At 45.0% G+C, this 15,435-nt stretch overlaps 1 protein-coding gene across 1 annotated transcript in view; it reads left to right on the forward strand.

Annotated features, from left to right (window-relative positions):
* Positions 1 to 15,435, forward strand: part of LOC310816236 (neural-cadherin) — a gene marked incomplete at both ends in the record, with an annotated part of 126,309 nt that overhangs the window by 45,684 nt on the left and 65,190 nt on the right. Inside the window, 4 exons of the mRNA XM_083686310.1 lie at positions 2,127 to 2,238; positions 4,292 to 4,541; positions 10,015 to 10,157; positions 14,683 to 14,855. Coding sequence (XP_083542436.1) covers positions 2,127 to 2,238; positions 4,292 to 4,541; positions 10,015 to 10,157; positions 14,683 to 14,855 — 678 coding nt within the window. The remainder of the gene's footprint in view (positions 1 to 2,126; positions 2,239 to 4,291; positions 4,542 to 10,014; positions 10,158 to 14,682; positions 14,856 to 15,435) is intronic.

A 15,435-nucleotide genomic window follows, 5' to 3' on the forward strand; every position in this document is an offset into this window, starting at 1 on the left:
TTTGAACCACCATCCATACCAAAACATCCCAGATCAACTACATACATACAATCATACAGTCAAACTGGCCACTTAGATCTTAATGGTCTTGAACTTGAACCTTCCATGTTAATTTGCAGGCTGTTTCCTGGCGTTTTCCTCCTAGCTGAGCGAAACCTTTGTAGCGCCATTAGTTACCTAACCAGGCAGCGACCTGCTTCCACCCCCTCGCTGTTCAGAATCCTCAGCTCTATCAGAGCTGACTGCCTCTCACGTCAGATTCTGCCTCCTTTTTCATCACTGACCTGCCAAGCAGCGCTCTCTCTCTAACTCTCTCTCTCTCTCTCTCTCTCTCTCTCTCTCTCTCTCTCTCTCTCTCTCTCTCTCTCTCTCTCTCTCTGCCCTAGCTCTCTCTCTTGCTCCTCCCCAGGGAGCAGGCCTGGGCTCAAAATACTGGGCTTCTTTGAACAGTTATCTATGCTTTGGGAATTGTCTGACGTTGCAGCAGGTCAGCTTATGTACTCTTGTTGTTGTTGTGTGGTTTTGAGAAGGTAAATACAATGTAAGAAAGTGTCAAGACTCAAATGTGTGTTCCTTATCTCTGGGGCTCTGGGCTGTATTGTAAGTGAACATCTGTTTATAAAAGGCACGATTTGAATGAATAGTCGAATGAACAAGCGATACTCTGGCTGAGCTAACCCCGACACAGTTTATTATGTCAGTGGTTTGCCTTATAGTGGCCACAGAGGGCAAGTCAGGATGGCCTGTTTTCATTGCGTCTCATTGCTGTATTGACTAATCCTTTGGCTGTATCAAACGTCAGCACACTACACTCAGGTCTCAAAGGTGGCTGGTCGCTCGTGGCTAGCTTATGCTATGCTATCAATTGTCTGGGTAAAGCAATTAAAGATAGAGATAGATAGATAGGTACTTTATTGATCGCAGAGGGGAAATTAAGGCGTTTCAGCAGCTCACATCACAAACAACTAAATAAAGTGACAATAGAATAATAGAATAAAATAAACATCTGAAACATTATATACAGTAAGAACAGTCCAGTATGATTTAACATCCCCCAGCCTGACTCTGATCACCCTGATCGAGCCAGCCGGAGGAGGAGTTGTACAGTCTTATTGCGGCACGCAGAATGCTCCATGCAAATGTGTTGACATGTCCCTCCCCTCAGGGTTAGGGTAGTAAGGTAAATGTCTCCTATTAGATACGAAAGAACAGCCGTGTATGATACTGTAGCCCACCTTTGAGAATGCTCATAAGTACTATAGACTCACCTGATGGAGGAGGGAAAAGGATTTTGTCTACGAGTGGTGTGTTAGTGTGTATTACAGAGAGGAAGCTTTATCTCCTGTTCCCACACTGTTCCCCTGTCCAGAAGAGAGTAAGAGCAGAGGAGGAGGGGAAGATGGGGGGGGGGGGCAGTAACCAAACATCACTTCTCTTTTTCTTTATATTTTTGACCCCGGCCAACCTCAGGGGGCAGGCAAGTGCTGTAGAACTTGGCTCTCACTGTTAGCAGTGAAAAGGCAATCTAGCAAAAGCAGCTTTCCTCCCCTGTGATAAACACCATAGGGCGATTACGGTTAGAAAATCCCTCCTGCTCTCCCTTTCTCTCTCTCCCCAGACTGGGGAGAATCATATACTTTCAGGTCCTCGGATATTAGCTCCTCAAACTCCCCATATACCTAGACTCAGCCTCCTAGCAATCTCTATTACACCCTAACCCTCCCCTATACTAATATTTAATGCACACCTCAGCCTCCGTATCGAACTGCTTCATTCCTTTAATGCACACGTCTTCTCCCTTGCTTGGGTTCCCCACCTCACCTTCCCCTCAGTGCCTATTGGTCTCTTTCTTCCAACTTTGCTGGCATATCATTTTGTTGGCACGTCTGCTGTAGGTACAACAAGGTTGCCAGAGCTGTTGTAGGGCAGTTAGTAAAGCAGTTAATTGGGTTCAACAATTAATTGAGACCGTACTTATGGCTACAAATAACGATCACTATATAAAATTAACTATGTGAAAAAAGGATATGGAGAGAGAAAACTCTTTACTGTCATGTCTCACCCCCCCACCCCCCACCCCATCTCTCTCTCTCTCTCTCTATCTCTACCCACCCCTAATGAAACAGGTGCGAGTGATCATCATGGATGAGAACGACTGTGTTCCCGAGTTTCTGCAGTCCATTTACAGCAAAGATGGGGTGCCAGAGACTGTAACCACGGCAACCTCTCTGCTGCAAGGTGAGCGACACCACATGCATTGTCACACACAGAGACAGGCTCTCTCATGGAGTCTCAGCCCCCCCCCCCCGCTCTAATGGCCATGTCAGTCATATGCAAGGAGAGGAGGAGGAGGAGGAGGGTGGGGGATGGTGGGTGCAGAGCTGCTTTCTGGACAAGGCCACATGCAGCTCCACTCTATGTCCCTGCAGTACAGACCTCCTAGCCCTGAACAGAGCGTGGAGGAGTGTAGGGTGTGACAGTAAAGAAAGGCAGTGATGATAGACAATTCAGAGGCTTAAAGGATGACCTCCAACTGAAAGTCCTAGCTCACACAGAGCTTTACTAAGTTCTCGGGTTAACTCTTTAGAGGCTGGGCTGCCACATCCAGGTCTAACAGTGTTCAGGGGCGAGCTTGGCTGCTGCTCTCCTGCCACCAGGAAGCCAGCACTGAGCTAGAGGATTAAGCTAGAGGCGGAGTTCCCTAATGAAGTGATTGGCCTCAGTTGTGCATTTCCCTTCACACAAGTGTAATGATTGTAGTGTTTTCTTGACCATAATAAGTGAGAGAGAGAGAGAGAGAGAGAGACAGATGCACACCCAGAGAGACTGAGAATGTTACTGAAACACTCCTATCGAGTAGATTACACAAATGTGACCTCTTTGCCGTGAACAAAACAAAAGCCATATCTGGCAGACATTTCGAGAGCTTAACTTCAAGGCCTGTCAGCAGACTCGGGAGGCAGGTGTGTTATCTAGGACCCACAGCAGGTGTGTCTGCCTGTTTGCCTGCCTGCAAGGCCCAACAGGTGCAGAGAAGGACCACTAACTGGATGTGATACACTGCAATTATCTCCAGTGAGTAAGAACACAACTTCCTAGCTAGCAGTGAGCGTCGAGCAAAATAAATAACATGGCTTCATAAAGGCTTTTAAATGTCAATGAGAACACCAGATCTGGGTCACATCTACAGGGACACATAAGCTTTCAAGGAAATCATAGATGCTATGTTTGTTTTTTTCTCTTCCTCTCTGTCTTAAAGATGGGAAGATTAGGGTCTTGTTCCTTTAGGCTTAGCGAGGTGTGAACAGGAGCTCACTGACTGTGTCACAGAGAGTAAGTTGACGTTTTCATTCAACAGTGTCCTTTTCATTGTGGCCGGGCTTCTCCATGGCGAAGCCCTGGGATTGGCCTAGCAAGAGGATTAGAGGAACATCAAAGAGCATTTAGGGTTCTTTTTGAAGTAGCAACATAATAAATAGCACAGAACATGATTTATTCAACTATGTTTACCGCGTCTCTGTACTGCGGTTAGGGGCTGTAGAAATGAGACCATGATCAGATACTCTAGCCGAGGATATTAGTTCCAAAAGATCTGGGGCACAGGCCAAGCCGTGATGCTGTCTTGTAATGGCACTTGGCCCAAAGATCCTTCAAGCTTCACTGGATGCATATTGATATATGCTCAATTGACTGTCCAAGATTTGTTCATGGTTGCTACAGCAGCAAGAGCATACTTAGGAAATGAGATATTGACATTGATACAGTGAAGTCTTGCATATGGGCATACATTCTTGCATATGATGCATATGTAATGTGACTATTAATCAGGCAAACAAGGATGAGAGTAATGTCTTACAATGGTTATAGATGACCATCAAACTTGCCTTCTGTTTGAAATAACATTGGATATAACCTGTATCAAATATAATGGTTTCTTGATAATGTTGGTCCACAAGATGGAGTGTGTGTGGACTAAATGCAAAGTAAGTAGAAATACAGAAGTGAGTTCTCAGTGAAATGTACTTTTCAGTGGAAAAACTGCTTATTCTAGTCCCAGGTGGTGCCTTCTCTTTTCGCAAAGCAATCAATGTGAACCAGTATATAGTGCAAAAACAGAAATGTGGTAGAATGGTAGACTTTTCTTAACCTGCAGTTTGATGCAATACAGAAATGAGTGTTTGTGAATCAGTAGATTTATATCATTTGATGTGCTGGATGTGATAAATCGCACTGATAATAGTTGGAATACAGAAGGATATCTATACTATTCTGCCTCCAACTCTCCCCCCAGTTTCTGCCAGTGACTGTGACTCTGACCTAAACGCTGAGCTCACCTACTACACCCTGAGCCCAGACTTCAGTATCTCCTCTCATGGCACCATCTTCCCTGCGGGGCCACTGGATTATGAGAGGCCCAACCACCTGTATGAGTTTGTGGTGATGGCCGTGGATAAGGGGGATCTGCCACGCACAGGCACGGCGACGGTACGCATCCGCATGGCCAACGTCAACGATGAGGCACCAGAGTTCTCCCAGCATGTGTAAGTACGGTATACTACTCCTCTTCGTCATTAATGTCATAGATAAGTCATCCATCACCATCATCATCAAGATGATGGTGATCATCAATATCGTTGCTGTCGGCAACATTATTTTCATCATCAACATCATCACCATTATCATTTATGCTCCTCCGCACACCTTAGTAAATTTAATCTCCCACACTTATTTGCTTATATTTGCCTATTTGTCTTTTTTTTCAGCATTAGCTCTGCCTTTCCTCTGCACAGCTTGTCCCTCCCAGAAACCTGTTCAGCTGTATTTTCCCAGAATTCCATGTGGCTGCCAAATTCCCAAAATCCCAAACAGCTGCTACTGCTGGTTTACTAACCCCCAACAAAACAAAACAGGAAAATAAGACCCTTAAAACTAGAAGACCCATGCCCTAACCAAAGTACGCAGAGTGATGTTTGGAGACCTCCATTTGTTGATGTTAGTGTAACAGTGTAATTATTGAATGAGATCAATACCATGCAAACTATAATGAACTGGTTGTGTTTAGTCAGGAAATAAGAATAATTTGAATATCACATTTTGTATTTTAAAGAGCTAACATATTGACAGACATAATTGGTGTAACTGTACAGTGCATAACTGGTCAAATGTGAAGCACAAGCAAGTAAAACAGAACACAAATCTGAAGCAATAATGACATCTAATGACATATAATTATACATATTTGCAAGATGGTCTATATACCAGTTATTTGGTAAAGTTCCAAAAAGTAAAAGTGGACACAAAATTGCTTCTTATTTCAGTGGCTACAGTATGCACCCTTCTGCAAATGCATAAAGAGACAAAATCGTTCTAATAGACTGCGAGTAAAACTATGGCTTGACAGTCAAACAAATGTAATAAACCTATGTTTCGAAATCAGAATCTGAATCAGAATTCTTTTATTTGGCCAAGTATATTTGCACATACAGGAAATTGACTTGGTGAGGTTGGTGCATGGAACATAAAAAACAATATATAAGCAAAATATTAACAAAAAATGTACAAAATAGCAAAATATTAACAAAATAGCAAAAACAAATGTATACATTTACAAAATAGAACAATAAAACTATAAATGATGTAGGCTGTGCGAGGCTAAGAGGCAACGAGGTTAATAATCACTTTGATCATGCAAATAGCTGTTATTGTCTGTCTTTGTTGTGATATCGCCATTACGGTTGAAATGGGTAAGCCATTAATAACTGTATAGTCAGTTTCAGTTCACCATGATGAGTGTAAAAGCTACAGTGCCTTTTGGGAGCAGGTGTTAATCGTGCATCAAGATGTGACTTGGAGATCAAAAAAAGCTGTAGTAGTCATGAAAATGCTTCTCGATTTTTTTTCAGTGTGATTTTGAAATGGTAATAATGCTATTATGTTAAAAACAGACATTTAGGAAAAGTCAGGAAGAGTTATTTTATTCTAAAGTTAAAAGCGCCCATGGACATCCCTTTAGGACGACTAATGTTAAGAAAGTTATAAGACAAACGAAACATCACAGACTCTATCTCTCCTGCTCTCCTTGGGCATGTTCCCTGCCCTGTTTTAGCCCATACTATGTTATATTTTTCTTAATGCAATATTTTCCCGTTCTTGACCGATCTGTTGTGATGCGTTTAGCTGTTGTTTTTCCCCCTCCGGTGTTGCTCTTGCCCATGGCTTTTTTAATTGGACGATTTTCTGGCAGCTAGTTCTGCAAATTGGTGAGGCAGGTTCAATCAGCCATACCTTCAGTTGTCGTAGAGAGACTTTAAGCCAGCACCAGGGCATCGTGTGTGTGTGTGTGTGTGTGTGTGTGTGTGTGTGTGTTTGTGTGTGTGTGTGCAACAGAGGGAGAAAGAGAAAGAGAAAGTGTGTGTGTGCGTCCTTGTGTGCGTGCGTGCGTGCGTGCGTGCGTCTGTGTGATTTGGTTTGTGTGTGTGTGTGTGTTTTGTTGTGTGTGTGTGTGTGTGTGTGTGTGTGTGTCTGTGTGCCTACATGCATGCATCCGTACGTGTGTGTGTGTGTGTGTGTGTGTGAGAGAGAGAGAGAGAGAGAGAGAGAGAGGGGGGGGGACAGTCTGCAAGAGAGAGGCCAATACCCACCAGGAACATCCATTTGAATCATTACGATGAAGAGTGGCAGGGTCCCAGTGTGTGGGAGTGTTGGGAAGTCTGAGATGAATGCTGTATGTGGATGGATCACTTGTTGGGATCAATGCTGTGGTGTGGATTGTAGGGTGGGGTTAGTGAGGGGCTGTATATGTGGGTCTGTTGGGTTGTGTGTGTGTGTGTTGTATCTACTGTATATCGGGTCGACTGTGTCTGATGTGATTGTGTGTGTGTGCATGCGTCATGACTCGTGCGTGTATGTCTATATCGGGTTTGTGTTTAAGGTGAGAAAGAAAGCCAAAATATCATCAGCCAAAGTATCATCCCTCCATTTTTTCCTCCTGCTCTGTCCACTCTGCGGTTATCCACTGTGCATTGTTACTATGTGTCTGAAACCAATGCCAGACTTCCTCCAATTTATAACGGAGACCTCATCATGCCTTGGGAGTAATTGAGGAACTCTCAGAGGAGATGCCTGTTTGACTGTGCACTCTATTGAGCTATAGTCATTTGACACTCTGTTCCCTCTGTTGCTGGTGAGGAAATACACATTCTCAGGCATGTCACTCAGCCTTGCGTGTGCTTAGCGAACTATCATTATGGTGAATTTTGGCAGTCGTCTGAATGATGAGACAGTGAGATGGGCAGATAGATATTTATAAATGTATTCACAGAGCCCCGGCAATCTGTTGACATTACAGGAGATGGGGGATGATGTTAATGAGCAAAGAACAACATGTCCGTCTCGGTCTAGTTTGTTTCTCTTTTGTCAGTCGTGAATGTACGATTGTGTGTTTTGGTAAATTGGCTAATTATCTTGTGGGGCTCATTGTTTGGGGGGGTGGGGTTGAGCGTGTGAGGGAGCAGGAGTGTGTGTCTGTGTGGTGCAGTTAACAGCTGGCTGGTGTTGGTTGGCACTAACAGGGGAGATGTTTGGGGTAGAAATTAGATTGATAGGGTAGATAATGAGAGAGAGAGAGAGAGTGGGTGCTGTGAAGGGAATGCACAACTATCCACTTGTCTGCGAAGGCAGGGCTCTAAGTGTACTCTGCAGTGCCTCACCCAGAAAATGGCCGACACCAGCTGCGAGCTGTCAGTCAGTCGATCAGAACCCCGTTACCTGTGCCGTTCCCATGGCGACGGATGCGAAGGAGCCTTTAAGTCGTGACTGACACCCTTTGAGCCATAGAGGCAGGTGACTGGGGAGAGGGGAGAGGTGGGGGGGGTCTTCTTCTTCAGGAAATGGAGCTTATGAAAGGGAGGCCTTTGAGAGACAGAAAGTTAGTGTGTGTGTGTGCATGCGTGTGCATTTGTGCGTGTGAGGTGTTCTCTCGTCATGGGAAGCGAAGGCCCTTTGAGGCTGGTGACAAATTACAGGTTGCGGATGTCACTTGTGTGGTGGGTGTCGGGGATCACAGGGGCACGAGGGGTGGTGGGCGAGGTGGGGGCATCTCCATGCCGGGACATAAATCACAGGCATGAAACGCCTGTCAGCTCACTTCTGTTACCCATCAATCAGCTATATGGGAAAGGACCTGACGAGAACAACCGCTACCCTCTCTTCACCCCTCTCTCTCTCTCTCTCTCTGTCTCTCTCTCTCCATCGCTCCATCTCTCTTGCTCTCTATCTCTGACACTCTCTGTTTCCCGTTCATCCCCAACTGTACTGTACTGTAATGTACTATCTATGTCCCTTTTCCCCTCCTCTCCAACCCTCTTTTCATTTTTCAAACTGGGGATGCCCTGGGAATGCCTTGTCTATCCGAATTGAGAAGATCAATGTGTTAGTCATATTGTTATTTGATTGGAATATACAGTGTGATTTTATTTAGTCATGTTCATTTTATTCAGCAAATCATTGACTAATGTTCAATTTGCCCCTGTATGCTTATTGATAGACAATTTAACAGTGCCCTTGGCAAGTCAGCAAGTGTCTGCACTGCATACTGACACTAACATATTGGTCTCCATAGAAATTGCTAAATTCCTGTCAACAGATTTATAAAGCTCCAGTCTACCTCACAAGTGTAGAATATTATTTATAAAGTATAGCCAAAAGACAATTTACAAAGCACTATCCATACAATTGGTCATATCTGGAAAAGAGTCTGGAACAATGTCTGGTCTTGAGGAAAGTGTTTTGATGGGCAATATAGACTTTCCTGACAGATGCTCACACTCTGTCCCTCCCTATCAGTGGTCCCTACTCAGATGTCTAGGAGATAAAGACAGTGTTCTCAGAGTTGAGTTCTACTCACCATGCCAATGTGTTTTCCTCCCTCATCCAGCCAAAATGAATAGCTTTCTACTGACTCAAGAGTGAAGAAGGGGGGGGGGGGCAGATCGCAGCCAGAGCACGCTCGAATGAAAAGTCCATCCTTGTCAGCCTGTCAGAGTCGCTCCTCTTGTTTTTTGTGTCCGCCTCTCTGAGCGATGCGTGGGTGGAATGAAGAACGACAACATACTGTGCAGACATGGAAGCCCCGTTTGTCTTTCCGCTGTTAGACACACTTGCGTCAACGGGAACATTTCAGTTGAGATGAAGGGAGAGAGTGATTGTGAGAGAGAAAGACAGCTGGGGAGAGTGTCAGTATATGTGTTTGTTTGTGTGTGTGTGTGTGTGTGTGTGTGTGTGTGTGTGTGTGTGTGTGTGTGTGTGTGTGTGTGTGTGTGTGTGGGGGATGAGCTGTTTGGCCCAGTATGGATGCCCCGTATCCATTTCAATTTGAAGGCCACTCTGACAGCACAGCATAGCTCCACCTGTTTAGGATGTAGGCACTTAAACATGTAGTAATCTGCATTCTGCTTTCAACAATAATAATAATACAAACATGTTAAGATAACATGACTAGCGACATTAAGATAATGCAACATTGGAGGTATGTTTCTGGTTTGTTTGTCTCTTGTCTTTGTTCTGCTCCGAGTTATATATATATATATGGAGTTTGCATTCCAGCTTGTAGTGTGTGTGTGTGTGTGTGTGTGTGTGTGTGTGTGTGTGTTTTCGTGTGTGTGTCTGTGTTATCACCTCCACCATCCATGGATGTCTCATTCACACTTCAAGCCAGCCACTTAGTGTAACTGTACTTCCCCAGTGTGTGCCTGCCCAGCTGCTCACCACACACACGCACGCACGCACGCACGCACGCACGCACGCACGCACGCACTCACGCACACACACACACACACACACACACACACACACACACACACACACACACTCTCACAAACATTCATAAACGCATGAAATCTTACAGTGATTAGAATGTGACAACTCTGCAGCCTGTTATGCGCTCATTTTCGCTCTCACACTCTGCTGTTACCTGGAAGAGGAGAGGTGTTATTTCTGGGATGTCTCTGCCAACAGCTATCGGACCTTTGTCTCAGAGGACGCAGGGCCCAACACTCTCGTTGCCACGGTGCTGGCGAAGGACCCTGATGGTGATGGCATCACTTATAAAATCACCACAGGGAACGACGAGGTTAACTTTGTCATCGACAGCCAGAAAGGTGAGATGTTTTTTCTTACCTCCTCTTCTTCAGTCATACCAAATTTGAAAATGGGGGGAGGAGAAGGAGATAAAGGAGGTAGGATTCCTTGTGTCCTCCATCCTCTCCTCCTTCTCAAAACACATTGGAGGAGGTTTGAGTAGAGGAATGTCAGATCTTCTCCTTTAATACATTTTGAGAAGAAATGGCAGAGAGAAAGGACACAGGGAATAAAGAAAATACTTTTGCTCTCCCTCCACCTCCTAGACTTTAGAAAACACATTGGCAGAATGAACCATGATGAGCTCTGTGTATTTTCATTGCAGTTGTTTTTTGTCATCACAAATCTCATCAAAGGTTTAACTCCAATGTCTGCATTGCTTTTCAAGCACAATCAAGGAAGCAATTTGAAATGGAAATAAGAAAACTAATTCCATAGCCCTTTTCAACCTTTTTAAATTGTACCATCAAATCTGCATATCACATAAAAGGGGTAATACGATGACTTTACAAATTCAATTACTCTGGAACTTCAAGGTGCAATTTGCCTTCTCTTCATATCCACTGACATTAACTGTCAGCAAGTAAGTGAGTAATCTCTCAACCATACAAAGAAATAAAACCCACATAAGTCTGATTGGTACACAAAATGGTTGTCCACATTTCTTCAATTGTTTTAAAACGCTTTTAGTACATCTACTGTTCACACACGTTTGAGTGCCATTTTCTCTGGCCTCCGGCGTGCATTTATACATAACCCTTATTGATTGAAGAGTGTTATCATGCATATCCAGGGAGCTCTGATGCTTCAGAGCATTACTGACTGTCAGAAAGAGCATCGGTAGAAACATCCAGCTGCTGATAGGGATTTAAAGACTATTATTGGACATGTTTCTTCCATTGGAGAGCTCTGTTTGGGTTCGCTGGACAGGTTGAATCCTGCTATCACTTACAATCCTGTTCTCACTACAGCTCTCTTATTGGGTTTTTGTGATTCATGTCCACGTAGCTCTTATTATGTTAAAGATGTGGAGAGATAGATGGATGGATGGACTCATGTACTTCATATGAGGTCTCTCTCTCTCAATCTTTCTATCTACCTTTATTTTTCTCTCTCTCTCCCTCCCTCCCTCCCTCCCTCCGATCAAAGCCCTTTTATTACTCCTTCTCCACCAAGATCTCTTTCACTTTCCTGAAATGTCCTCAATCATTCATACAATTTTTTCTCTCTCTGTAAGGATAGATAGGCCTATTCCTCCACTGTGTTAATTTGACTGTAACTCACAAAATAATATGTGAGATTTAATACCATTTTAAGAATTCAAACAGCAAAGTCAATAAGATGATCACCCTCTTTGTATTAAAGACATAAATACAAAGCGCACATTCACAGAATGAAGGAAGTATTTACCGGCAAAATGTTTACGCAGATAAACAGGTAGATCATTTCTACTGCCATACCGACCCTCCCATTCTTTTTCTTTCGCTTTATTGCATTTTTTTTTTTTTTTGTGGTTGTTCTGTGAAAGGATTCGAGATTGAAGAAATTCTAATTTATGTGCAGGCTGATTGTGGAATACATGAATAAATGAAGCTCATTGGTTTAGGAGTGGTTTGTCATGTCGTTGTCCCACAGCGGATGTCGTTTTGTCATATTTTACTCCTCTTGTGATCTGAGGTTTATATAACCCCCCCCCCCCTCTGCCCCATACCGCTCCCCTTCTCCCTTGGGGTGAATACAGACCTCGCTCCCTCTCTCCCCTCTTTCTCTCTCATGGCTCCATCCCGTGGTTTTTGGTTGAGATGCTGATAAGAGGTGGCGTTGAGAGAGGGCCATTGGCAGGCCCCTTCCTCCCCTCCGTCATGCGAAGCGACATGTGCTCAGTGACCCCTGGAGAAACATCTTCTCCATCTTTGATGTGTGATGATATGTGCTGGCCGATCTCACAGACCCTGTTTTCACTAGGGTGACCAAGGGCTGTGACTCACCCAGCAAGTCCTGACAAACCTGGCCCAGATACTTACACGCATGCACGCACACACACACTGACCCGCACAGATGCACCACACAGACACAGACACACTCACGCACACACATACACACATACACACATGCACACACTCACACAGATGCACCACACAGACACACACACACACGCGCACACACCACTCCGATAATCCACATACTTAGAAATTGGAAGAGACACACACTGTATGCTTTGGTCTTTGAATGTCCTAAAACCTTTTTCTTGACCCATTTTCAAACACTTACTGACCTCTTTCTGATAGGGCTTATCTCAGTGTTTTTACCATCTGAAGACATCTTCCAGATTGTATTATTAGGCCTCTCATATAATGGAATGAAGAACTGTTGTTTGTCTGTGTGGTGGTTGTTTGTACAAGTGTGTATTCATTGTGGGTGTGGGTGTGGGTGCATGCATGTATATGGGTGTGTGTGTGTGTGTGTGTCACTCTGTGTCTCTGTATGTGTGCCGATGCGTAGGCCTTTATGCACCTCATGTGGTACATTGTAAATGTGCACATTCACTTCTATAGCCATTCACTTCTGTTGTTGGGAGTATGTGACATGTCCTCATGGGGCTAAAACACTCCCCATCAACAGGCTCTCTCTTATTGGACCAGCTCTCCCGCTAGTGCCTACTGGCCTGCAGGGCTGCTAGTCCATCCACCCGAGTGGAACCAGTCACAGTGACGGGGAGCTCTCGCAGGCAGCAGCCTATATGGCATCGCTCCATCCCTGCACACACACACACACACACACACACACGCACAGCACAGCACACAAGCCCTGTCCCCTCCCTGCCCTCACCACACACTGTCGCACTCCCAGTGAGCAGCTCACATCACATTAGATTTGATTGCGTTTCCCTCTTGCCCCGGCCATGCAACTGTAGCACTTGTAGCACGCATCATTTCAGAGACAGGATGTCACTATCCCGTCTTGATTCCCCATGGATGGCTCTTTGTATAGCCCTCGGCTTCCGCCAACCCCCACCCCCTACCACCCCGGTCCCTTGATGCTCACTGTCTTTCATGTCACCCTGGTAGGAAGAGATAGAAGAAGGGACCGCGCCGGTCTCTAAAGAGCACACTGCAAGGGTATAATACGATTTCCATCCAACGCAGTCCCCCCACCTGTAAGGCCGTCGCGAGCATCTGCACCCCTTTGCCGTTCACTGTCTCAGAAGATAAGACAGAATGTATTAAGTGTGTCCGCACCACAGCAGCCCACACACATGCTCACCAAAGGCTTCAGTGAATGCAAAATGGAAAAAATAAACTGCCATTCAAGCCAGAGAGAGAGGATTCAAATGTAAAAGAGGAAATACGACGCCTACACAAGAGGGGTTATGGTTTACAGGAAGAAGGGACCGACGGGAGGTTGCCACCGTGGAAGGTGAAGGGACACTGAGTCAGGTGGAGGACAGACAAAGACACGTGCCTTTTGTAGTATTTGGCACTGGCGAGGCTGTTACGTTCCACGTAGGTTTGTCTGTGTTCTGTTTTCCCTCTTCCTTTATAGGGTGACATCACCACTCCCATTTGCTGCACCTGCTGCCAATCGTCCTAATCACCTGCCATCCCAGTCGGGCCCCAATCAACTCCCTTCATTTTAGTATTCAAGCTGTGTGTTTCTTGCCAGTCGCTCTCTTCATGAGCTCATGCCATTTTTTTACATTTTGATGTTATTAGCCCCATTGACACACCCCTACCTTGATTGTGTGTGTGTAGTAGTTGTGTGTATGGTCCAGGCCCTGGGGCAGGTAAGACAGAGGCCTCTATACTCTCACACGTAGGTGGAACTATTGTCTAGATACACTAGGAAAGGGGTGGTTGCCAACCATGTACATTTTGATGCCTTTGTTAGAGTAGAGGGATTCAGATAGGCAGTATTTTGAGTTGTGGATTTTTAGTTAGGGACAGTTAGTAGCCTCTCCTAACTCTCCTAGACTTTTGTGTTACTTTCTTTTCTTTGGCAACATCCGTGTCCCCTTGGCCTGTGGGCTGCTAGTGTTGTGTGTGTCCGTTGTATTGTGTGTACACTGCCCATACACCCCCCCCCCCCCCCCCTTTATTTACAATATACCACTATTTGAATTCACTCCATCCTTGTCTGGTCTCCTTTATTTCACTCCAACGCGCTCAAGATTCCTGCTTTCAGTTGGTTAAATCTGTTACGCACTTCCCTTTTACCCTAGACACAACTGAGTCGTAACAGAGGCGGTAAAAAAAAAAGCACCTTTGTGAGTTATAGTTGCACAGGAGCCAGGTGCCAAGGTCACTTGGAGACACCCTGAGAAAGAGTGACACAATTTGCATAAAACAGCTGACTTGTCAGTCACCAACAAAGAAGCACAGTTTCCATTTCATCTGTAAAAGTTCATGGAGAGAGCAAAAAGGCCATAAGCCTGTTCCTGTAGCTTGTTAACACTTGTTACTCGAGTGTCTAAAAGAGTAAAGAGAACCTGCTCTCACAGGTCCTGCTGATGCAAGGTCAGAGCTTGAATGTGATTGGTCCTTGCAGGACTGATCCGGCTGCGCTCCAGCCCCCCTCCTCGGCTCCAGGGAGTGGAGTATGTCCTCAACATCACGGCGACTGATGACAACGCCTCGGGTGGCCCTCAGGCCCTGTCGTCCACGGCGCAGGTCATCGTCGGGGTGGACGACGTGAACAACAACAAACCTGTCTTTGAGAAGGTAAGCTGCTGTGGTGTGTGTGCATGTGTGTGTGTGCATGTGTGCGTGCCTGTATCAGATTTCAACTGCATGGTGCCTTGAGCTGCACATATCTCATTACAGCTCATTTAGTTTCTCTCCGTCTTTCAGTCTTTCCTGCTGGGGCTCACTATTAGAATTAAATAAAGGTGTTAGCAAAGCAGTGAAATGAGTATCAGCACTCCCAAGTTGACTCCCTTCCTCCAACTATTTCTCTCTCTTCTCCATATTGCTTATCTGTTTATTGGCACACCTTCTCTCTCTCTCTCTCTCTCTCTCTCTTTTTCTTTCGCTCTCTCCCCCACTATCTCTTCTATTTATTACCTCTCCATCCCGGTTCTCCTGAGAAGTGATTAGCTGGCCGACCCACTCTATTTCTAGATCATCTAAGGGTTTTTAATTAAGTGTTTGTAAGATATGCCGAATCATCACAGCCCTACCTGTTTTCTGCCGATGTCTCAATTTTAAATGAGATGAGTGTAGCCTCTGAGACATTTAGAGCTAATTGTGCGTTGCCAAGTAGAAAGCTTGCTAACTCCCCAGGGTTCCAGGGAGCATTTTG

The sequence above is a fragment of the Argentina silus genome (assembly GCF_951799395.1).
Source record: "Argentina silus genome assembly, chromosome: 2".
NCBI lineage: Eukaryota > Metazoa > Chordata > Actinopteri > Argentiniformes > Argentinidae > Argentina > Argentina silus.